Source organism: Narcine bancroftii, chromosome 7, assembly GCF_036971445.1.
Source record: "Narcine bancroftii isolate sNarBan1 chromosome 7, sNarBan1.hap1, whole genome shotgun sequence".
NCBI classification, from domain to species: Eukaryota; Metazoa; Chordata; class Chondrichthyes; order Torpediniformes; family Narcinidae; genus Narcine; species Narcine bancroftii.
Genome location: NC_091475.1, coordinates 193,783,517 through 193,809,344, shown reverse-complemented (window position 1 = coordinate 193,809,344; position 25,828 = coordinate 193,783,517). Strand labels below are relative to the sequence as shown.

The 25,828-nt window shown below is 40.9% G+C and overlaps 1 protein-coding gene across 5 annotated transcripts in view; it reads left to right on the top strand.

Annotated features, from left to right (window-relative positions):
• Positions 1-25,618, top strand: part of tmem131 (transmembrane protein 131) — a 137,769-nt gene extending 112,151 nt beyond the window's left edge. For 4 of the 5 annotated variants that reach the window (XM_069891887.1, XM_069891886.1, XM_069891888.1 and 1 more), the window contains 10 exons: positions 9,058-9,227; positions 12,421-12,566; positions 12,653-12,771; positions 12,859-13,011; positions 13,341-13,491; positions 17,494-17,609; positions 18,424-18,529; positions 18,797-18,900; positions 23,083-23,246; positions 24,385-25,618. In XM_069891887.1, coding sequence (XP_069747988.1) covers positions 9,058-9,227; positions 12,421-12,566; positions 12,653-12,771; positions 12,859-13,011; positions 13,341-13,491; positions 17,494-17,609; positions 18,424-18,529; positions 18,797-18,900; positions 23,083-23,246; positions 24,385-24,675 — 1,520 coding nt within the window. In that variant the 3' untranslated portion in view covers positions 24,676-25,618. Of the gene's footprint in view, positions 1-9,057; positions 9,228-12,420; positions 12,567-12,652; positions 12,772-12,858; positions 13,012-13,340; positions 13,492-17,493; positions 17,610-18,423; positions 18,530-18,796; positions 18,901-23,082; positions 23,247-24,384 lie in introns of those variants that run through there. The other variant, XM_069891889.1, reaches the window with a different exon arrangement.
• Positions 25,619-25,828: the final 210 nt, after the last annotated feature.

The following is a 25,828-nucleotide window of genomic DNA, read 5'->3' as shown; positions in this document are numbered from 1 at the left end:
ATAATTTAAATTTATCTGAAAAATGACTTGAAAAGCTTCACAAGAGCACATGGCAACTCCCCATCTAAAATGATGGAGTGTTGTGAGGATAAGGAATTTGCTGGAAGGAACGGGTGAGGCAAGTGACAGAAGAGAAAGTAATGGGGTGGTGAGAGATTACTGTGGTCAATGGCAGGTCCATAAACTCCCCTTGCTAATTCAGGGTATGGAGGATTTTTGTATGATGCCTGTTCAAAGTACTTACTGAAGTATGGTCACCTTTTCATTATAGAAAACGTGGCAGGATGGGTCTCTGTGGAAAATCACTTGATCATGACCAGAAGTCTATTTTTATTACCTTAATTGCAGGATAAATGAGCGACAATTTTTCTGCCCTTCGAGAATAGTGCTGTGTAATTTTTTTTTTAAATACTAATTCAAAAGAGCGGAAGAGGCCGTGGTTTAAATATCTTGTCTGAAAGATGATCCACCCTTGACAGTATATTACAGCAAGTGACTGAGGTGTAAATTCAATCCACATATTTCTGACCCAACTACTACTAAATAAGCTACAACAAAAACTTGATTAGCTGGTTCCGTAACCTGCCTCGGTCTAGGTTTCCCAGGATGCTGTGGAATGTCAAGTTCCATGATTTGGGCTGAGCACTGAACATTTCCAGGTCAGGACGTGGGCTGCATTTAGTGGGTATCTTCAACTTCTGCCATTGAAATGGAGCAGTTGGAGAGTGAATTAGATGGCGTTTTGGTGAGCTGATTCAGTGCACAAGCCTCTGAAACCAATGGTATCCCTGCTAAAGTCCTAAACTTTGGCAGAGTGAAACTTAATCACTAATTCAAAAATGCCGTTCCCATATCTGGCAGGAGAAGATGTCAGAGCTACCAGAATCACAACCATTTTCAGGAAAAAAGCAATCGGGTTGCAGCAACTACTCCTGGGATTCTCTAATAATGGGGACCATTGTTATCAAATCTCTCAGCTGTCTCATTTTAGAGCATCTCCCTAAATAACAGCAAAACCATCACCTTGCACCAACTCTACGAGGTTCAGGGAGTGTCATAAACTTATATCTTTGGTTTTAGCCTTTGGTTTGTAACAATACAGGTTAAACGGAGTTTCATAAATACCTGAGGAGTGAAACATGAAAGTCTGCAAATGCTGTGATTGCAGTAAAAATTGCTGGAGGAACTCAGCATGTTTTGCAGCCTCCAGAGGAGGTAAAGATATAAAACCAATGTATTGGGCCTGAGCCCTTCAAGCATTCCTCCAGCAGATTTGTTTTTTCTGTTAATACTTGCAAACTTAGGGTTATAAAGAAAGCTTTTGGCATCTTAGCCTCTATAAATCAAAGTATTGAGTATAGAAGTTGGAATGTGATGTTGAAGTTATTCAAGTGAGACCACACTTAGAATAATGTGTGCAGTTCTGGTCGCCCAGCAGCAGGAAAGATATCTGCAAGATTGAAAGAGTGCAGGGAAGACTTACAAAAATGTTGCCAGGTCTTCAGGAGTTGAGTCACCGGGAAAAATTGAACAGGTTAGGACTATACTCCTTGGAACGAAGAAGAATGATGGGAGGCTTGACAAAGGTTTATAAGATTCTGAGGGGTATAAACAGAGTAAACGTGAGTAGGATGCTTCCACTTAGACTGGGGGAGATAAATACATGAGGTCATAGCTTTAGGCTGACAGAGGAGAAGTACAAGGGGAGCATTAGGGAAAAGTTTTTCACTCGAGTGGTAGGAATGTGGAATGAGCTGCCATCTGATGTAGTGAATGCAGATTCCATCGTGACTTTTAAAAATAAATTGGATAAATACTTGGATTGGAATGGTTTGGAGGATAATGGAATGAGAGCAGGTCACTGGACTAGCTAGTTTTATTGGTTGGCACAGACCAGAAGGGTCAAATGGCCTGTTTTTCTGTGGTGTGATGTTCTATAATAATAACAAATGGTACCTTTTGCTCAATAAATGAAGGTGCCTGGGTTAAGTGGAGACTGTATTCCCGTGTAAGGAAATTAAGTGGACTGTGAGATCATTAAAGTACCTGAACATTTGCCAGCTGCTTGCTGGTGGTAACTGAAAATTGACTTGATTATTCCGAGTCAAGAAAGTAGGAAAATAATTTGATTGATGTGTGAAGGCTGGAATATGGAGCGCGATTATATAAATGCATAAGTATTAGAACAGATAAAGTATTATTTTGTGCTGAATAGTTTCCTTTTGTCAGTGGCAACACTCATGTTCTGTCAGCACATTGTATTCTGCCCTGGAAATTGCTTCCACTGACTTGATCTGGAATTTGTCTTTTAAAGCATTTTGTAATGAAACACCAATGAATGCAGGAGGAAGTGAGTTGTCCCACTTAATGGCTCCTTTTGAATTGTTTGCCAGTTATTATAGACTTCATTCGAGGAAACTGGTCTGATACAACTGCATAATCGACGCTGGTCTGATTTCTACCATGTGGAATTAATAATGATGGCACACTACTCTCTTCATGCAGTTAAGTCACAAAATTTTGTGCTAGATCCAAGCTCAAAAGAACATAAAAGAGAACATCACAGTATGAATTTGGCCCTTGATAAGAGGTTTAGGTTCACTAGTGTTTGCTTTGGTCTATTAGATTTGATTATATAGGGCTATTAACAATTAGCCAAAGTCTGAATTTTTTTTTAAAAAAATCAGAGTTCTGAGAGAAGCATTTGAAAGGATATTCCTTCAATTTCTGCCCATGAACTTATCTAATTTACTGAGTCATTAGTTTAAATTTTAATCAGCGATATAGAAGATGGCATACGATCAGCACATGTGCATCCTACCTTGTCTTCATTTCAGTCAGTAAATTTGAATTTTTAAATCCTTTCAGTTTGAAATGAACTGGTGAGTTTGCATTTTGGCACAGATAGCTTTCTCTTTGGCAGGAATAGCATTGATAAATGCCAAAAGGATTTTGACTCAAGATGCATTTAAATGAATGGTTGACTGTGTAATGGTTTCATTTTAGTACCTGCTGATTATTGCTCGATAATCACAGTTGCAAAAGCCATAAATTCCGTTCTCAGAGTTGAAGGTTCTCACCTGGGGATTTTGGAGCAAGAGGGAGCCACTCACTCCCTCAGTCCTACTCCACTAAACGGTAAAGCCCCAGCAAATCTGATTGTAACCTGAACTCTGCATTTCTGATTTGCCCGCAGTAACTTTTCACGCTTGCTTATCAAGAATTGATCTATCTCAAAATATTCAAAGCCTCAAAAAACTCTTCTGATGCAACAATTAGTATCGTTGCTTCACTGCTCCATTAACACAGTCTTGACCTCCAGTGCTATCTCGTTATGTTTGATTTCAGTTGCCTGCCCTTAAATGAGCTGTGGCCCCGAGGGGGAGAGGGCTCGTGGCCCCTGTTGAGAATGCTAATCTGGAGGACTGTATGAACTTCAGCAAGTCTTGTATGGTAGTCTGGTCCAGAAGGTTAGATTATATGGGATCAAGGATGAGCTAACCAGTCGGGTACAGAACTGGCAGTGGAGATTGGAAGCCTATGACCAGTGATGTGCCGTGGGTAGAGGTGCTGGGTCCACCATTTCTTGTCCATATTGTTCATAAGACAATGTAGGTAGTCTAAGTTTGCAGATGACACCAAAATTGGCAGATTAGACAATGAAAAGGATTGTCCAAAATTAAAACATGATCTTGATCAACAAGGAAACAGGTCCAAAGAATGACAGATGGAATTTAACATTAAGTGCCTTGTGATGTAATTTTGGAATTCAGAATCAGGATTTATTGTTACGAACAAGTCATGAAATTCAGTGTTTTGCAGCAGTAATCAAAGAGCAGCCATTCATATTATAAACCATCTTACAACATTACTGTAAATTTTAAAAAGTAGTGAACGAAAAGAAAGGCAGTGTCTTTGGTTCATTGGTTATTCAGGAATCTGATGGCAGCAGGGAAGAAACTGTCCTTATGCTGTTGAGTGCTCATCTTTAGGCTCCTGTACCTTTTTCCTGGTGGTAGCAGAGTGAAGAGTGTGTGGCCTGGGAGGTGGGGGTCTTTGAGGATGGAGGCTGCTTTTTTAAGACACCGCCTCATATAGATATCCTCGATGGAGTGAAGTCTGGTGCCTGTGATGTCGCAAGCTGAGTTAACAACCCTCTGGAGTTTATTCTTGTCCTGAGAGTTGGCACCTCCATACCAGACAGTGATGCAACCTGCCAGAATGCTGTTCACGGTACACCTGTAGAAGTTTTCTAGAGTATTCGGTGACATACCGAATCTCCTCAGACACCTCACAAAGTCTAGCCACTGATGAGCCTTCTTTGTGATTGCATCAACATGGAGGCTCCAGGACAGATCCTCGGAGATGTTGACACCCAGGAATTGGAAGATCTTGACCCTCTCCACAGTCATTTCCTTGGTTTTGCTAACGTTCAGTGCAAGGTTATTGTTGTTACATCATTCAACGAGCTGATCTATCTCCCCCCTGTTTTCTTCCTCATTACCATTTGTGATTCTGCCGACAACTGTGGTGTCGTTGGCAAACATGTAGCTAGCATTGAAATTGTGGCTGGCCACACAGTCATGGGTGTATAATGAATAGAACAGTGGGCTAAGCACGCATCCTTGGGGTGCGCCTATGTTCATAATCATTGAGGAAGAAACGTTGAAAGACCACAATCAGTACAAATTGGAAACAATGAGAAAGTCAAGGATCCAGTTGTAGAGCAGGGTACAGGGGCCTAGAGTTTGTAGTTTCTTGACCAGCACTGAGGGAATCATGGTATTGAAGGCCGAGCTGTAGTCGATGAAGAGCAGCCGTATGTATGAATTGCTGTTTTTGAGCTAATGCAGAGCTGAGAGCCAGCGATATTTCATCTGCTGTGGAGCGGTTGTGATGCTTGGTGAATTGCAGTGGGTCCAGATTTTTACTTGGGTACGTGTTCATTATGACATTGACCAGCTTCTCAAAGCATTAAAGTAAAGTTTAGTCCTACTGGGCAGTAATCGTTGAGGCAGCTCACACAACTCTTTTTGGGTACTGGGATGATTAATGCCCTTTCGAAGCGGGTGGGAACCTCTGACTGCTGCAATGAGAGGTTAAAAATGTCCATGAACATTCTGGCTAGTTGGTTAGCGCAGATTTTCAGTACCCTGCCAGGTATGCCATCAGGTCCTGAAACCTTGTGAGGATTCACCTTCGATGATGTTCAGACATCGTCCTCAGAGACAGATATCACAGGGTCCTTGGCCTTTACAGGGATTTTAGTAGGCATTGTTTGGTTCTTCTCTAAGCTGGCATATCAGATAATGAAGAATCACAGCCATCTATTAATGCTCACCCTCGCTTTGTAGGCTGTATCTGTCAGTCTCTTGGGGCTTTCAAATCGCAGCACCTGGCTGTGATTACTGATTCATGGGTGCAGGATGCACCTTTCAAATCGCAGCCAGACCTACCTCATAAATTTCCAACCCAGCAATTCAAGGGGGATTTCGCCCCTGCGGTGACGTGGTGAGTGACGCATCACAAAAGTCAGTTCCTTTTCTGTTTTAAAGTTCTCCTTAACGTCCCCTCTGTCAGTCTCCCCCTCCCGCCCCACCCCACGATGTGCTGCGAAGCCGCAGCCGCTCCGGCTTGCCACTAGAACCGCAGCATGGGGGAATTATGGGTAAGGAAGACGACCATTGCTCCCTCACTCTCGTAGTGAGCTGTCACCGCAAACAGGAGTGGCATTCGTGGCAGTGGCACATCGTGGTCACCCCCCCATCCCATCAACGGCAGAGTCACTTCAGCCAGGGGTTTGTCTGTGATGCATGCACGTAAGCGCTGACATCAGAGTAACTGGGTCAACCATTTCCCCATTCAGTTAGCCAGATCAGGATGCCTGGGTAAGTTATACTGGGTTCCCTGACCACCTCTTAGTTAGGTCTGCGACCTGGTTGGGTTTTGACCAGGTTGACCTCGTTGGACCATTTAAATAGCCATGTGCCTGGGTTGTCAACTGAGTCAATTGCCTGGTTAACCCCATTATTTTCTTGTGTTCTATGTGTTTGTTAGATTTAACTGTGTGTATTACAGCTACAGCAGGCAGACACCGTTTGCTGGTGTAATGCAGGTTTGGATAAATCATCCAGCTTATTTAAATTTGATCAAATCCCACCCCCACCCCACTGAGTTAGAACGGACACCATTTACTTGGGTTCTACTCACCCTGTCTGGAAGGAGTTGGCATCAAGATCATAAGCAACGATGGGGAGACATGGAGGGCGACGTGCCAGGCTATCACTAAAACCACTTAGGCCCATGCTACCGAGTATTTTCCTTGTTAACGCTCAGTCTCTGTTGAACAAACTGGATGAGTCTAATTGAGTCCTCATTGCAAAGAAGGCTTATAGACTGTAATGTAATGGTTTTCACAGAGACCTGGCTTGACAGCGGGGTACCGGATAATATGGTAGAATTGGAAGGTCGAACGGTTTTCAGGGCTGACCAAATAGCGGCAGCGACGGGGTGAAAAAAGCAAGGGAGGTGGGTTGTGGATCTATGTAAATCGACTACGATGCACTAACTCTATCATTGCTGACATTCACCGCTCTGCAGGTCTGGAATACCCGATCATGAAGTGCAGGCCTTTTTATCTAACAAGAGCATTGCGTGTATCATTGCTGTAGTAATTTATATACCTTCAGAAGCGAATGCTAAAGCAGCCATGAGACATCTCAGTGCTGCTATCAGCAAGTTACAGACATTACATCCAGATGGAGTCTTTATTGTGACTGGAGACCTTAATCACTGAAACTTGTGCGCTGTACTTCCAAGATTCCATCAAAATGTAACGTGTAATATGAGGGGTAATAAAACCTGACAATCAGGTTTATACAAATGAGGCTGACGCTTACAAAACCACGACGCTCCCTCACTTGGGTCAGTCTGACCATCTCCCATTGTTTTTGATCCCCAAGTACAGCCCAGTCATCAAACAGGTAAAACTCCGCAATTAAGATGACTTTGTTCTTCAACATTTTCAATGAATGTGTTTGCTGCTCATCCTCCAGTAGATTCTTAGGTTGATATCAATTCATATACCTACTCTGTGCTTGAGTAAATCAACAGATGTGTGGGTGGAGTGACCTCACAGAAGAAAATAAAAATATTTGCTAAACAAAACTGTGGATGAACAGTGAGATTCACCATTTGCTCATAGACAGAAATTCAGCCTTCAGATCTGGTGACCAGGAGACTTAAGGATTAGCCAGGATCAACTTAAGGAGGGGGATCACTTGGGCTAAACATATATTTAAAAAATTTTTTAATTGAAGAGCATTTCATATTCTTGGACCCTCAATGCATGTGGCAGGGCAAACTGTTACAAACTAACAGCCCTTTTAATTATTTTTGGAACTAAAAGAACTTTGTTAGCACAAGAACAGCTATGGAAAATTCACCAATGTTAAATTCAAAATAATATTTTTTATTAAACTATTAATAACAAAATATTTGACTATCTATAAACTTAACTAAATTTAATCCAACTATGCACAAATGCACAATGAGTGTATAACTAAAGTCCCACTCTGAAAAGTCGATCTTTAGAAGTTCAGCAACATTCTAGTCATGCTTGAAGGCCTTAAACTCTCAGTTCAGAAATAATTATAAAGAGCTTTTAAACCTTATATCTTCAGGCCTCTTCCATGAAGAAGTCATAAACCAGACAAGGGTTAAATGAAGTGGCCATGCAAAAATAGACACAGTAGAAATCTGTCGTCTTTTCCAAGGAGACAGTGAAATAATCTTCCTTATTTCAAAAGCTACTGATTCTGTGTTCTGCAGTGGTTCTCAATCTTTTTCTTTCCACTCACATACCACTTTAAGTAATCCCTATGCCATAAGTACTCTGTGATTAGTAAGGGATTGCTTCAGGAGTTGTGTGAATGGGGAAGGGAAGGTTGAGAATCTCTGCTCTAGACCCAATTGTTACTAAAATACTTGGCTTGAGAAAAATTGTCACTGGCCCATTTCCTTTGGAGTTATGAAACAGTGTTCTTAATGAGTCAATTAGATACGATTAAAAGAGTGGTTTGCAAACATTTTCTTTCCACCCACATACCACCTTAAGTAATCCCTTACTAATCACAGAGCAGCAGTGGTATAGGGAATACTTAAAGTGTTAAGTGAGTGGAAAGAAAAAGGTTGAGAATCACTGGTGTTCTCCTTTTCTCAGGGGTAACACACAACAGCACAAAATCTGGTTACTGTAACTTAACCCTGTCTTTCACATGGTTTCAACCCCATATCACAGGGGTTTTGATTTCTGTGCTCTCTTCCAAAACTGAACTCAAAAATGTCTGAATTCAGTAATTATCTCTCCAAATGTGACCATTACATCATCACCGAGGTGAGTCCCGATTTTTGGAAACTACGTGACCATCAGTTTTATTTCTACCAAAATTCTGTTCCTTTTTCAAAACTATTCCATGTCCATAACAACCTCTGACATCATCTCTGTTCAAGAGGCTTAAGTGGTTTTGATTAAAAACAGATGGCTTCCTTCAGCAGCTCTTGAATAATTAAGACCCATTTAAAATCCATTAGCTCTGTCCTTCCCAGACACATCACATCAAGTCCAAGAATGAACTCTCTTTGAAAACAATGGTATAAATGTGCTGTGACCTGTGTGTGACCCTATACCAATCCCATTAAGAATGCAGATACAATATTTTAACTCTATAATTTACTTTAAGACAATTTTATAAAAGATATATAGTTTAACATTAAAGATCAACAATGCAGATTATAAATCATCTTGTATTACACCTCTAGTGTATAGTCCTGCTAGTTGTGACTCCCTAAAATTCTCAGAGGAACTTAACTATTTTTATGCTCGCTTGGACTGAGAGAATAAGGAGATCGCTTTCAAGGTGGATATTTTATCTGATGAAATACCCCATCGTTGATGTCTGGGCTGCCCTGAATAGGTTGAATATACAGAAGGCAGCTCGTCTTAGATGGCATACCTTTGAATTTTCCACTAACATTGTTTCATTCCACAATTTGTAGGGAAAGTAAAATTACAGCGTAAAACTAAAGCACAGAAAAAACGTGAAGAGAAAGACAAACGGGTAAAAGGAAAACTACTGGAGGATGATTTAAAAGACGGTGATAATGATGATAGTTCCTCCACCACCACAGAAACGTCCAATCCAGACGTTGAATCACCCCTCAAGGAGGTTGGTGCTTTTTAATGCATTTAAGAAATTGCAATTCCCCCCCCCCCCCCCCCCCCGATCTTTGTGCTGTTTTCTAGTGATCGAGGGATTTGTAGTTTAACTTGTGACGTGTTGAGTTAATTCTGAATTGGAGAGTAAAAAGCTGTGTGCTGGAAATGTGAAATAAGGACTCAACAGGTTAGGCAGCGTCTGCATAAAATGAAACATTTTGGGTCCAAGATACTTCTTCAAATCTGCTGATGCTGTGTACAGTAGCCCAAGAGAAGTATTCCCACCATTTTCTGTTTCTATTTTATTATGAGAAGATAAAGGACAACCCTTTCCAGTTAGGCCTTTAATTTCCCCTGCCTTCATCTAAAATAGTGTTTCTTCATGCCCAAAACCATGGTTGTCCCTACAGTTACTTTTGTTCACTCGCTCTTTTTAAAATCCTTCAATTTGTCAGATGCCGTGTCCTCTGTTACAAGTTTGAATTCCTTCATTGGAGCTTGCAATACAGCACCAAACGAATCCTGAGCAAAGTTGCAAGTTGTGTCTATATTGTCTGTACCCTTGTTAAACAAGGTCTGAAGATGCTGGGGTCGAGTGCAATACACAAATGTGCTGGAGGAGCTCAGCATGTCGTGCAACCCCCATAGGAAGTTGATTCCTATGGACGATGCATTACCTGCTGAATTTCTCCAGCACATTTGTGTATTGCATTTGACTAGCCTTGATTCGTTATACCCCGCCTGTTGACCGTACTTGACTTTTGTTCCCATCTAGTAAGTGTGGTAAACATTCAATCCTCTTATTTATGCACGACCAATATATTAATGCTATGGAAGAACACAATGCTGGAGAAAATTAGCTGGTCAAATAGTGTACTTTAAGTAGCAAAGCTAAAGATACATAACCAACATTTCAGGTTGAACCCTTCATCACACTGTTTGACCAGCTGAGTTTCTCCAGCATTTTTTTTACTTCAACCTCGGTGTTTGCAGACTTTCATGTTTAACTTCTATCAATGCAGTTTTTTCTATTCCAAGCAATCACTATTCTTTCCAAGTCCCTGCTCCCATCACAATGACCCCCTCCCTACACCACAGATGAAGCAGCAAGTGGCCCTTCTCCTTGGGTTTGTGAAGAGAATGGAAGATTTCAGTCAAGTGTTAATGTTTACTTGCTCCACTTTGGAGATTACCTTCTGAATGATGCATGCCATATTCTAGTTGGGAGTACAGTTCTCTTGTGTTTTGAGGGGTTCCATGGGATAAGGTAAATCGGGTGGTTCCCAAACTTTTTCAGGCTGCTTCCCCCTTGGCTTCTAGGGGTCATCCCAAGTGCCGCACCTCCCCCCCACCCAAAACAACAGAGATGCGAGCGGAGGTTAATGGCGGCACTGAGCAAGGGTGGGTTTTAATGGCAGCACTGAGCGGGGAGTGTTGGCAGCGGTGGGGGAGGGGGGGTCACGCCAATACAACATCCAGTCACCAAGATCAGATCTCACGAGAACACCTTGTTGCCGTTTATTTGCTCCCTACTGCCACACCGAGTCTGTCCTGAAAATTACTGCACTGGCTTCTTCATTAAACTTCACAGCAGTGTGAATAATAACAAGACTAAAGGTTCGGAACACCCCCTTTTTCCTCAACACAGTCTTGGATCTTTCCACCACCCACGGTGGTGGGGTGGGGGGGGGGGGAAGAGGGTGCGGCAGCACCCACTTTTGGAATCACTAAGCTAAATCAATAATAGTCACTTCCCTTGAAGTGAAGATTCAAAAGGATGGATGCTTTGAGTCAAAGCTGAGTAAGCCTGGCAGATATTGAAGAGTAGATCAGTTTTGCTGACTGCATGCATGTACCTTTGCCTTGAAACAAACAAAACTTTCACAGGGTGAATGTGAAGTTTAATTTTCCTAGAGAACATAACAACACAGAAACAGGTCCTTCAGCTCATCTGTGCCAAACTATTCTGCATAATAGTCCCAATGACCCGCACTCAGACCATAGCCCTCCATGCCAAAATGAAGCCTACATTCACCAATTCAGCTGACAGCTCATTCCACACTCTGGGTGAAGAAGCTTGACCCCTAATTTTCCCTTTAAATATTTCCTCTTTCACCCTTAATCCATGTCCTGACTAGGGTGTATAGAACCAAAGGCATCGTCTCAGATTAAGAGGTTTGCCATTCAGAATAGCAATGGGAGAATATATTTACACCCAAGGAATTTATTGCCCAAGAGAATTACAGAGGCTTAAAAGTCAGTATTTAGATATTGAGGGAACGCAAGATGATGAGTTAATGAAGGAAAGTGGCACTGAGGTAAAGAGCAGAAGGGAGGGGAGAAGATAAGGGTGAATAGTCATTCCTTCTCTTTATGGTATCGGATGTAAGATAAATACAATACAATAGATACTCGATCTCGTATGATACAATATAATTGGCTACATAGATTATATGTGACATCACAAAAGTTTTTTTTAATGGAATCGAACAATGTCAGACAAATGTTTCTGTTGCAAACAAATTGGAACAAAATTACAGGCAATTTGGACATGTACAAAAGTAAAAACTTTTTGGGAAGATTTAAACTTAATATTAAATAAAATGACAAAAGACCCAGAAATCTTCCTGTTGAACAACATAAAAGACAAAGAATTAGGGCTAAAATTAGACAGAACTCAGAAAAGATTTATTATGATTACACTCGCAGCAACAAAAAAAAAAGCAAAATGACAACTTGGAAAACAGAAGCAACCTTAAAAATACAACAGTGGTACATAGAAATGAAATTTAAGACGACACAGCTTCTTTTTTCTTTTGTATTTTATTGTTTATTTATTTTTCTTATTTTTTTTTCTTTTATTTTGTTATCTGGGTGGGGAGGGTGGGAGGAAAAAGGAGAAAAATGTCAATGTGTATATTTTAATGGTGAATGTATATTATTATTGTAGTAGTTCACAGTGAAATATTAAATAACAAACAAACAAAAAAGATATAAGATAAACCACTCATTGCATAAGCATTCAAGCATTGTTAGCTGGCTGCAGCTGAGGGGTTGCAGCGTTAGAATCTAGTACATAGTGATTAGTTGAAAATTTGTGTAGAGTTGCTGGTGAAGTTGGATGTTGGGATGGATTAATTGTGCTAAGATTCAAGTTTAAAGGCTTCAAACAATCGTTGGCTAATTATTTTTTTGATGTTTAGTCCCCAGATTCAGATAAGAAGAAAGGGAAAACAGTATCATCTATCAAAGAGAAAGATGACGTTGAAATGTTTCAAATGTTGAAATATAAAGGAAAAAAACCCCTAGGAAATAGCAAAAAGGAAACCCAGAATGACATGAAGTCAAGGTAAAAACCCATCTATCGTGTATATAACCTTTCCAACTATTTCTAAAAACTCTTTCTAAAATATTAATTGGCACTTTGTGTTTCAGTTCACTAGAGTTGCCATATACTACTCCATTAGAGAACAAACAACGTAAACCCTTTCCATCCAAAATAGTGTCATCAACCTTGACAAATTGCTCAAAACCAAGGAATCTGCCAAAAAGGGGTAAGGACTTTACATGGTTGTTAAATTAAAAATTCAGATTAAGTTTTGGTGCCTTTTTAATGATTATCAAAAAATATATTTCCCTAGTGCCTGGTAAAGTAGATGGAAGACCGTCACCGCTGGTGAAGTTTCTTTCAAGTGGTTCTGGTCAAGAAATGGGAAATAGCAGCAGTTCAGAGGGGGAGAAAGATTCTCCACCACCTGAATGGGACATTGTCCCTATTCCCAAGACCAGTGGCAGTAAGTTGATCGTTATTATTGTATACTTTTCTGTTAGCATGTCTCTGCATTTAGTTAGTCAAAATCTTATTTGACCCGCCCGTGTTCAAGTTTCAACATGCAGTAATTTTGCAAAGCATCCCTCAGGAAAGGGTATTGTTATGTACGCTCCGTGGAGCGTGAAATTTGTTTGCAAGCAAATCGTTCACTCATGTTTGTACTCTGGAGCTTCCTTTTGAATTGGAAACCTACCTACAGTATAGTAGGTGGAATTTAAAGGCAAGGCTTTAAAACAGGAGCAACTTTGTGGTTTTATTAATGACTGAGTTCAATGTTGCTTTTTGTTTTAGGTTCGGACGGTCTTCAGCAGCTTTCCATCCAGACACTCAATGCTGACATTTTCCTGAAGAATCAGAGCTCACTTGTGCCTGGACCTCCATCACCTCCACCTGGGTCATCCCACAATTTAATTGCCAGTTACAGTAGCATTGTCAATAATAGGTATAGTTCGTCGTTCATAATTCAACCCATCGATTCTTTAGGAGTTTTATTTTTCTATTTCCAGGGCCTAAATTTGTAAAAGAATTCTTCTTTTCTTTGGCTTGGCTTCGCAGACGAAGATTTATGGAGGGGTAAATGTCCACGTCAGCTGCAGGCTCGTTTGTGGCTGACAAGTCCGATGCGGGACAGGCAGACACGGTTGCAGGGGAAAATTGGTTGGTTGGGGTTGGGTGTTGGGTTTTTCCTCCTTTGTCTTTTGTCAGTGAGGTGGGCTCTGCGGTCTTCTTTAAAGAAGGTTGCTGCCCGCCGAACTGTGAGGCGCCAAGATGCACGGTTTGAGGCGATATCAGTCCACTGGCGGTGGTCAGTGTAGCAGGCACCAAGAGATTTCTTTAGGCAGTCCTTGTACCTCTTCTTTGGTGTACCTCTGACACGATGGCCAGTGGAGAGCTCGCCATATAACACGATCTTGGGAAGGCGATGGTCCTCCATTCTGGAGACGTGACCCACCCAGCGCAGTTGGATCTTCAACAGCGTGGATTCGATGCTGTCGGCCTCCGCCATCTCAAGAACTTCGATGTTAGGGATGAAGTTGCTCCAATGAATGTTGAGGATGGAGCAGAGACAACGCTGGTGGAAGCGTTCTAGGAGCCGTAGGTGATGCCGGTAGAGGACCCACGAGTCGGAGCTGAACAGGAGTGTGGGTATGACAACGGCTATGTATACACTTATCTTTGTGAGGTTTTTCAGTTGGTTGTTTTTCCAGACTCTCTTGTGTAGTCTTCCAAAGGCGCTATTTGCCTTGGCGAGTCTGTTGTCTATCTCGTTGTCGATCCTTGCATCTGATGAAATGGTGCAGCCAAGATAGGTAAACTGGTTGACCGTTTTGTGTGCCTGATGGAGATGTGGGGGGGGCTGGCTGATGGAGGACCTCAGTTTTCTTCAGGCTGACTTCCAGGCCAAACATTTTGGCAGTTTCTGCAAAACAGGACGTCAAGCGCTGAAGAGCTGGCTCTGAATGGGCAACTAAAGCGGCATCGTCTGCAAAGAGTAGTTCACGGACATGTTGCTCTTGTGTCTTGGTGTGAGCTTGCAGGCGCCTTAGATCGAAGAGACTGCCATCCGTGCGGTACCGGATGTAAACAGCGTCTTCATTGTTGAGGTCTTTCATGGCTTGGTTCAGCATCATGGTAAAGAAGATTGAAAAGAGGGTTGCTGCGAGAACGCAGCCTTGCTTCACGCCATTGTTAATGGAGAAGGGTTCAGAGAGCTCATTGCTGTATCTGACCCGACCTTGTTGGTTTTCGTGCAGTTGGATAACCATGTTGAGGAACTTTGGGGGGCATCCGAGGCGCTCTAGTATTTGCCAAAGCCCTTTCCTGCTCACGGTGTCGAAGGCTTTGGTGAGGTCAACAAAGGTAATGTAGAGTCCTTTGTTTTGTTCTCTGCACTTTTCTTGGAGCTGTCTGAGGGCAAAGACCATGTCAGTAGTTCCTCTGTTTGCGCGAAAGCCGCACTGTGATTCTGGGAGAACATTCTCAGCGACACTAGGTATTATTCTATTTAGGAGAATCCTAGCGAAGATTTTGCCTGCAATGGAGAGCAGCGTGATTCCCCTGTAGTTTGAGCAGTCTGATTTCTCGCCTTTGTTTTTGTACAGGATGATGATGATGGCATCATGAGGTCCTGAGGCAGTTTTCCTTGGTCCCAGCAAAGCTTGAAAAACTCATGCAGTTTGGCAGACCTCTGGGGAGATTCCATCCATACCTGCTGCTTTACCACTTTTCAGTTGTTCAATTGCCTTATATATCTCTTCCCGGGTGAGGACCTCATCCAGCTCTAGCCTTAGGGGCTGTTAAGGGAGCTGGAGCAGGGCGGAATCTTGGACTGAGCGGTTGACACTGAAAAGAGATTGGAAGTGTTCTGACCATCGGTTGAGGATGGAGATCTTGTCGCTGAGGAGGACTTTGCCGTCTGAGCTGTGCAGCGGGCTTTGGACTTGGGGTGAGGGGCCGTACACAGCCTTTAGAACCTCGTAAAAACCCCTTAAGTCGCTAATGTCCGCGCTGAGCTGGGTTCGTTTGGCGAGGCAAGTCCACCACTCATTTTGGATCTCCCAGAGTTTGCGCTGAAGATGGCTGCATGCGCGACGGAAGGCTTGTTTCTTCTCTGGCCAGGACGGCTTTGTAAGGTGAGCCTGGTGGGCAGCTCGCTTCTTTGCCAGCTGCTCCTGGATTTCCTGGCTGTTTTCGTCAAACCAGTCCGTGTTTTTCCTGGAGGAGAAGCCCAGTACCTCTTCAGTGGATTGCAGTATGGTAGTCTTCAGCTGATCCCAGAGGGTTTCAGGGGACGAGTCCGTGAGGCGGATTGCATCCTCGAGCTTTGCTTTGAGGTTTGCCTGGAAGTTTCCTCTCACTTCGTCTGACTGCAGGTTTCTAACATTGAACCTCTTTCTGGGGGCAAAATTGATATTTTACACCATGCTTTGGTGTGGATGTAAATTTGGAGCCTGATCTATCATTATGGTCAACACCATTTCATGGGAATTAAATGTGCTTTTTAAAAAAAAAAGTTATTCTTAACTAAAAGTTTACTTTGAAGCTCACCCATACCTTGTACAATTGAATCATGAAGTCCCAACTTTTGTACTCTGCCCAGTGAGGATAAATCTGCCAAACATTGTCTTCACTGCCTTGTCCAACTGAGTTGCCACTTTCTGTACCCCTAAAGCCACATTAAACTTTTGAATTTGTAGCTTCCCTCAAATTTCAAATCACCATCTTTATTTTTCAATTTGTCTTGGTATATCGAGTCAACTTTCCATACAATCTTTCAAAGCGCCATGAACAACATAGAAATGTTAAAATTGTCCAGTATTTGACCGAAACAAGATCATTTTGCCCTTCTGGGTTTCAATAATTTCATGGATGCTGGTTAGATTAGAAATTGGTCCACTTCTTGCATGTTTGAACTGTATTCGCACTTCATAGAACTGGCAAAAATTAGAGTTAAACTAGACTTGTTCATAATCCATTTCTAAAAGTATTGACGACAGATCCTTTTAGCTTAGAGTGGGCGTGAACAAAAATGAGAGTGGTATATCCTTCCGTATTTATTTAAATTGATCGTTAGCTTTTTTAAAATTTCTTCATCATTTCAATAGCTCATGGCCATATGCACTTTTACTGTTGACATTCCCTTTAATAAGCCAACTTTCGTATCTTGTAGCTAGGATTGGCCAATGTAAAAAAAATATGTTAAGCGTGCACTTTGTTAGCTTCTTCGCGAAAAATAATTCACATTTTACTCCCGGCAAATGAAGCTGGGTAAATAGTAATGGGGGAGAAAGAAATGGCAGACAAGCTCAATTAGTTTTATTTTGGAAGATGCTAGCATTTATTTTAAGGGGGTTGATGTATAAAGGCAAGGATGTAATGTTGAGGCTTTAGAAGGCTTTGGTCAGACTACACAGAGTATTGTGAGCAGTTTTGGGTTCCTTATCTGAGGAAGGATGAGGTTTTTTTTTAAAAAAAAATAAAGCTGTTAAACTTGCATCATAAGTGGTTATCTATCAAGAGCGCAGCTGAGCAAATATATACACATTTTTCCTCTTGATTATGAACTGGATCCATCTAATTTTACACTTTCAGCTCCTCTTCTTAATCCACTGTCAAATTGTTGATCAGGCTAATCAAAACACGAGTTGATTTGAATTTTCTGAGCCTAGAGCACAATCTATAATGTAAAGTAATCTTTTGAAACTCTCAGTGTCAGGGATGATGAATATGTGGGGCACAGAAGAAGTAATTTTTAATGTAATTAGAAAATTATGCAAGTAGTTAGATGTTTCTCCATCTGAAAGTAAGTGCATGCATCAGGGGTTAGAGTTTTTTGTATCAGTTTATGAACTGGATGAAACTAATTTTACACCAGAGCAGTGCCCTGAATCTTTTAATATCGGTGTTGTAATTGTTTTTTTTTCTTCTTTCTTTCCTCTTGTAGTGATTGTATTAAACCAGCAAATGGTAAATCCAAAACCACAAAAACAACATCTCTCCCTGGGAAAAATGGCAATCCCACTTTTGCTGCAGTGGCTGCGGGTTACGACAAGAGCCCAGGTATTACCAACCATTACACAAGGAACTAATATGTGTTACAAGATCAAACCAGCAACCACAAAGAAGGCATATCACACAGGGGTAAAAATGAACAATTATTTTATTAACAAAAAATTCACCTTCAAACTTTAATTCAAAACCCCCCCTTTTATAGCAATGCCCACTGGTTACTATGCAAATTTGTATAACAGTGTAAAACTAATAAATTCTCCAGCCTAACATATGTAATTAAAGTCTAAGTTATATTTCCAACCAGCCCACAGAAAAACTTAGACACAAAACACAAGACTCACAAAACTTCGATCTCAACTGAAGCAAAGATCATAAACAAAATTCAGTTTGTTTGGTAAATTGAAGCCAAAAGACCTGAGTGAGAGAGAGAGAGAGAGAGCACAAAATTCGAAGTTGTCTTGTGTTGCTGCAGAGAGAGGAACCACGGGCTTGGTCCAGATCCTTCTGGCTGGCATCAGAATGTTCATCCTTTTTGAAATCCCAACATTCTAAGCTGTCCTCCAGACCATGACTCATGCTGTGGGCCTTCTTCCACTCCACAGCACCACCACTTGGATGGTTTATTGTCCAAGTCCAGAAATGTTTAGATCATTTTCTGCGCATGCTCAGTCCGTCTCCCACTCTCTCAGCCGTCCACCTTCACCGTGGCTCTCTAAAGCAAACTCACTTTTTAACATAAAACCACACAACACATAGGCCAATACACAACACAGAACTCTGAAAAACACATGTCCTCCTCTCTGTTGTAAACCTACAGAAATTCGAAAGTAAATATTCGTTCACATTTACTCTCTATTGACAGGTAGCACCGCTCCAATGAAAACACCCTTGAACAAAGGAGATGCCTGCGGCAACATTCCTTATTGTACTAGTGTTGCTTCGTTTGACAGTGATGAGTCAGACACCAGGTAAGCGAGTCGATCCATTTAGTTAAGTTTTGCATTGATCAGGAAAAATATAATTTTTTTTTGACCCTGCCTTTCTTTCAATTACAGAACCAAATGACAGCTTTTCTTAAAATTTGCAAACATTAAGATCATGCTACGGTCAAATTTTATGAAGGATAATTTCCTAGCAGATGATTTTAATATAATGAATTTACTATTTGGCCCTCCTTATTAGTGTATTTATTGTGACATGTACAAAAGAATTATTCAATGTTTCTTGCATTACAGCTCCAGTTTGCTGAGTCCCTGCAGTATTGGTGCCAGTTCTGAATTTGCTCCTCCAAACTCGTTTTCAGCTTTTGGACCAAGCAATTCTTTCAACCTTACTGGAGGTAATTGGTCAAATGAGTGATTTGTTTCGTAGATTTGAGTTTTGTCTAATGCTAAGGCAGCTTCCTCTTCTGTGGAATTTAAAATCCAAATTGAGAACAATTGCAAGGATGTCAAAAATATAATTAGTGAATTTAAAAGAAAGCCCTCTGATTTTTTTTTAAACTAAATCACAACCCAAAATGAAACTTAAATCTTTCTTCTCATTTATGCCACTGTCATTCTTGCATAGAATAGTCAGTATATACTGAGAAAAACTACTGTCAAAAAGGTACCAAAATACAAGAGATTGATATGCTTTGTTATGGTCTATGAAAGATTTGTTTCTTAGAATTGCATTGATAATAAACTTCAAAAACTGCTTTTGATATTTGTGCACTTTTCCTTTGATCTCTGTCCACCTTTAATAATAGTTAATGAATACGACTTGATCATTTCTCCATGGCAGAGCATGTCACTCATTGACCCTTTGCTACATTTCCAGCATTCTTGGTGTAAAATAGCACAGCTATGCATTAAAGACCAGAGGTGTATCAGAGATAGCAGTGCAATTTAGTCTCTGAAGCACTGCAGATTAGCCAGAGGTTTCTGTTCCTCACTTGATCATTTCCAATGGGATCTCCCCCTCCCCCACCCCAGCACTTAACCCTGTGATGGCACCAAGTGCTGCAAATACCCCTTCCAAGAGAGGCAATCGTTCACCTGTGAATCTGTCAAGAGTCCTTTGTTACATCTGGTGTGGCAGCCTCAACATCGAGAAGGCTGGGTGCAGCTTGGGGGAATCGCTTCGTTGAGCACCTTACTGCCACATCACCCATGATCTCCTGGTAGCCAGCTACCTTAATTCCACTTCCCATTCCCATACTGGACATATCTCTCCAAACAATTCCCCCAAGGCTGGGACCACAGGCTATATTGTTGAGTGGAAGACTTCCAAAGAGATTTTTCACAGTGTTCAACAAAAGTATATTCCTGTTAAAAGCAAGGACAGTGAGGGTGGGGAGATCCAGCCTTGGATAACCAAGGAATTACAGGAAGGCATCAAACTAAAAGCTTGTGGGTACAAAGTCACCAAGAGTAGTCGGACAACTTTAAAAAGCTAAGAACCACTGAGCAAGCAACAAAGGGAAGATAGATTATGAAAGTAAACTAATACAAAATATAAAGTTTTTTTAAATCATTATATGAAGTAGAAAACATTGGTTAAAGAAAGGGGGAAATTAATATTAGATAACGTGCAAAGTGCTGAGGCTTTGAACAAATATTTTGTCAGTCTTCATGGTGGTAGAGGACATGTCCAATGTGCCAAAGAGAAATGTTATGGATGCGATGGGAGAGGAGGATCCCAATGCAATTGTATCACTCAAGAAGTAGTGCTGAACAAACCAATGGGACTAAAAGCAGACAAGTGGAATGAAGGAAATGCCAGAAGTAATCGTGGAGGTGTTTTTGTGATAATATACTAAAATTCTCTGGACGCTGGGCAGATTCTGACTGATTGAAACACAACAAATGTCACACCACTCTTTAAGGATGGGTTTATCTTAAGGCCTGTAGTCAGGAAAATACTTGAAGCTATCATTAAGGAAGAAATAGCAAGGGATCTAATAGTTCAGGATAAAGCATTAGCATGGATAGAGAATTGGTTACCAATAGAAGGCAGAGAGTTAGTAGAGATGGATATTTCTATGGTTGTCGATCAATAGAATTCCTGATGGAATTTGTGTTAAAAGGTTGTAGGTCATAGTTCATGATGGAGTGTGTTTAAGAGGCTGAAAGTTGAGTAAAGAACACAAATCAGACAATTCAAGGTCCTATCTAAATATGATAGCACATGTGGATGTGCATTGTGGCTGAGGAGGTTTAGCCATGATGGATGTGAATTTTCAGGCCCTACTATATGATGGTAATGTCTTTTTTTGCTGCTCTGATCTTTTCTGGTGGCATCCAAAATCTGAATGGCACCATGGAGCCAACGTATTTGTAGAGTTGACGATGGATGTTGTTGAATACAAAAAAAGCCTCGATAGAGAAAAAACATTCAGCATTTAGATTAACTGCCGTTAGAGAAGCAATCTGGGTTTTAAATACCTTGTGTACTAACTACACAAATTTTGTTCAACAGCATTTGATACTTTGGAAAGAATATAGACAGGTGCTGCAGTGTGAAAGGCAGATTATATTTGTCAGCCAGAGAGCCACGTGCAAATCCAGTTTATCACTTGTTGCCTCACTCAACAGAAGAGATTTAATTGTAGAATACTAAGAAAAGACTTGGAAGACCTCAAAAGGAGCACAAGATGGCCTTGTCAAGTCAGATTAACACAAACATGATGGGAGTGCTTGGGGTTAAACTGGGGAATGTGCCTGGAGGCAGAGGAGATAGGAGTGTTGATCAGGGAGAGGAACCTTGGTGAATGTCAGGTCATTACAGAGCAGGCACATGGACTGGATTATGTCAAGGTTAAGAAAGAGGAAGTGCTAAATCTTAAAAACATTTGGATAACAAAGCCCAGGACCAGATGCGATATATTCCAGATTACTATGGGAAGTAAGGGAAGAGATTGCTAGGGCATTGGCAATGATCTTGCATCCTCCCTGATCAAAGGAGAGGACCAGAGGAATGGAGAATGTGTCCCCTTTTTTTTTAAAAAAAGGTAATAGGGAGAATCCTGGGAATTAATAGCAAGGATTCTTGGGGACAGGATTTATGAGCATTTAAAGAAGCATGGTCTTGCCAGGGATAGTCAGCATGGCTTTGAGTGTAATAGGTCATGCCTTACTGAGCCTAACTGTTTTTGAAGAGCTAATAAAAAAAATTGAAGTTAGGGTGGTGGATGTGTGTCTGGATTTTAGTAATGCATTTGGCAAGGTCCCTCATTCAAAAAGTCATGTGGCATGGGATCCATGTAACATTGGTCCATGGAACATTGGCTGCTTGGATTCAGAATTGGTTTGCCTGCAGAAAGCAGAGGGTAGTATTAGGTAGAATGTATTCTGCATGGAGGTAATTTTCTACTGGCATTCCATGGGAATCTGTTCTAGGACTCCTGCTTTTGGTAAAATTTTTTTATAAATGACTTGGATGAAGAAACGGAAGGGTGGGTCAGTAAGTTTGCAGATAAGAAATTTGAAGGTGTTCCAGGTAGTGTAGAAGGTTACATCAGGGTATAGACGGGATGCAGAGTTGGACAGAAATGGAGTTCAATCTGGATAAGTATGAAGTAAAACACTTTGAAAGGTCAAGCGTGGAGGTGGAGTACTATATGGAGGATTCTTAACAGTGTGGAGGAACAAAGGATTTTGGGGTCCAAGACCATAGAACCCTCAGGGTTACTGCATGGGTTCATAGGGTGGTTAAGAAGATGTATGATGTACTGACCTTCAATAGTTCGACAGCTGTGAGGTAATGTTGTAGCCCTGTAAAACTCCAGTTAGACCGCATTTCAGGTATTGTGTTCAGTTCTGGTTCGTTCACTATAGGATGTAGAAACAGAAGCTTTAAAGAAGGTGCAGAGGAGATTTACTAGGATGTTGCCTGGATTGGTGTTCATGTTTTATGAAACAAGCTAGGACTTTTTACTTTGGAGGTGACTCAGTAGAGGTATATAAGATTACAAGAGACATTGATAGGGTAGACAGAAGCACCATTTTTGTGGGGTGACCAGAGGACAGCTGTTTATGGTGAGTAAAGGAAAGTTTAGGGGAGATGATGGAGGTCATTTTTGTTGAACAGAGTGGTGGGTGCCTGTAATGCATTGTGACAATGGAGATAGTACAATGTGAATGTTTAAAAGACTCTTCAGTAGGCACATAGGTATAAGAAAAATAGAGGGTTATTGGTATGAGGTAGGGAATTGTTAGGTTGTGTGGTAACTTTATATAGGTCAACACAATCTCTTGGGCCAAAGGGCCTGTTCTGTGTTGTAATGTTCCCTGTCTTATTACTGCATATATCCATTGCTATTGTTTACCTGCAAATGTCCATAAATGTTGATGAACATTTGATGTTGATGTATTAAATCTTCTATAAGGTCAGTGATCAGTTAGCAGTGCTTTGTAATAAATTGTCTAGGGATGCAGATGCTGCTTGTATATTTGTTACTAACAATTTAGCTAATTTCATTCCATTCTCGTGTGTCTTACAATGCAGATGGTTAATGCACATTGTTGTTCTATTCCAGAGGTCTTCAGCTCACATGTTCTCTCAAGAGCAACTTTCATCAATCAGGAAGTTGCCCATAATTGGCCTGATTACAATTCACCATCTGCATCATTTTGGGATCAATCAAACGATGCTCGCAATAGCTGGCCAACCAGTACCGTCTCTCCAACGCATTCAACTCCAGTAAGTAATAACATGCAAAAAGTAACAATAAATGTTGGTGTGTTAATTGCAATCTCATCTCACTAATAATTCATTTTCAGGGGGTGTGTGCAATGACGGTGTATTACTACTTCGTGATCATTTTAACTAGGTGACTTGAGGGAATTGATTTTGATTTATAGTGGTGAAAAAGATGTATACTCCTTATTTATGCATTGGGTTTGAGGTTCACAGAATGAACTCTGGAATTAAATCTGCATTCAGAACTTCTATCTATCCCTTTGTGACATTGATTGATATTCCTTATCCTTGTGGTCAAGATCCCATGGATCACTGTTGACTAGAAATGCATTCAGTGGAAGGTGCAAGAACAGGCCAGACGTTGGGTGTCCTAGGGTAGGTGACTTGATACTTAACAGTGGTTTTCCACTAGCTGTGAAGCACAAGTCAGGAGCACATGGAGTGGCTCTTTTTTTGCTTGGATGAGTATAGTTTTATTGATGTACGAGAAGTTCCACACCATCCTGGTCCAAGCACTCCATCCAATTGGCATCATTATCCTTCTCAAGTATTCTCCTCCTCAAATATTCACTTCCTCCTCCAGTGACAAATTAGCTCAGAATGTACCTTGTTGAGTTTGACAGAACTTTATTAGCCATGGAATCCTACCTGGATGGCCACAGCAGCAAGCCCATGGGAAGGCCATCATCTGCAAGATCCCAACTCAAGTAGCAAAAATTCTTACTTGGATATGAATCCCAGTTCCTCCATGGTTGTTGTGGAATCTATTCACCCTACAGCAGGTGTTGTCTCCTAACTGTAAAATACTGCCTAAATATATTGGGTCAGCACTGCCTTCATGAAGGCAATTCAATTTAGAAAACTAGGACTGCCTTCATGGTGTGAAATGGTGGCAATATCAAAAGCTTCCTTTAAGAGAGCAGAACACATTGCCTGTAAATAAAGCATGCAAACTTGTACAACTTTCTTGGCTTCTTGTGACTGAAATCTACAGATTAGCAGCTATTTATAGCCAATTTTTTTGTTATGTAGAATGCTCTCTTTATTAGTTAATGGATTAAAGTTTCCTTGTCCCTGTTACAAATTGCTATCTCTTGCATTATAAAATAAACATGTATTTGTGTCCTCTTCACTTTAGTCAATCCTTTTGGGTAACTCCGGCAATAGTCTTTGGTCCACCACTCCTTTCAGCAATCCCATTTGGTCCACCTGTCGTGACAACAGCCTGACCTTCAACACTCCAGCAAGCAACAACTCGATGGCAAGTGTCGATCTTATTGGAGGAGAAAACCCAACACCTAGCCTCATAGAAGATCTTGGACGGATGTTTGATCCCTGGAAGAACCTCGACAATATTTGGAGACCGACTCCTGGAAGGCGAAGTTCTGATCCCTGGTCAAATAATCCTAACTTTCCTCATGAGAATTAATGTGCTGGCGTCTGCAGATGTAGGTGATGCACAGAATCTGACTACAAGCACAGTATGACACCGCTTAAAGTGAAATGTTGATGAGGCTGAGCCTTGTAATCCAGAAACCTTTCTCTCAAGTTCCTTTACACAACTCCAGCACACAATAATTGGGAGTTGCACAAAGTAATCTGTGAGTGAGTGTTCCCGGTATAGGGATCCAGTTCTCAGCAATAACTTGTCAACTAGTTTCACTTCCTGCCACGTGATTATAATTCGTATCTGCTATAAACAATTCCTCAATCCAAACAGTAATTATGGTTTGAGATTTCTGTTGCAATTGTAACAGAAAGGCTTTGTTCATTCACATTCAAATTTAAGAAATCACTGAAATAGCAGTCATCCTGTATGTTCAGTGAAATAAATCTTAAAAGTTATTTTCAGTTTGAATTAAAGGGAATGAGACGTAAGAATTTTGTATGTATCCCTTGGTATTACAATCAAAAAAAAAACATTGTGATGTGTTTTTAAGATAATGGAGATAGGTTTCTTTCCCAGTAAGTATTAAATTCCAAGTTCAGCTGTTTTTGTGAGGGCAAGAATTAATGGAACCTTTTGTTTTTAAGGTGCAAAGTGGATGTTTTAGAAATGGGAATGTGTTGGTAAGCGATAGGTTATAATTATGTATCCAGCATTTTGGCTTTCATTTGTATTTAAAAAGGACAATGGCATCTTCAAGATTATGGCATATTGAGAAAGAAAGCTGCAATCACAGTATCTTTGGTTTTCTTTTGTCATCATAATGAACTTCACAATGTCCGCTGATCGATCGCCTTTTACTCTGGTTGGAGCACGCAGACCCAAAGTTGATGGAGGCAGTGAGATCCCACTTTGTGTTCTTTGATTGAAACACATTTCTCTGGGTTGTACTTTTTGAGATAAATAAAGTTTTTCAGAAACTGAATTTTGTTCTTCCTCATTGATGTCCTTCGCTCATCCAGAAGTTACTGTCTGTAGGACTGTAGTAAAGCCCAGCTGCAGCCACAGAAAAAATACAACTGCCTCTGAGTTCATTGGTTATGACAGAAAATCTGTTTGGGGTGGGGCGGGGTTGGGGGGAGATTTCTTTTTAAAAAAAAAATATATAAAAATAGCCACACATTTTAAAAACTCA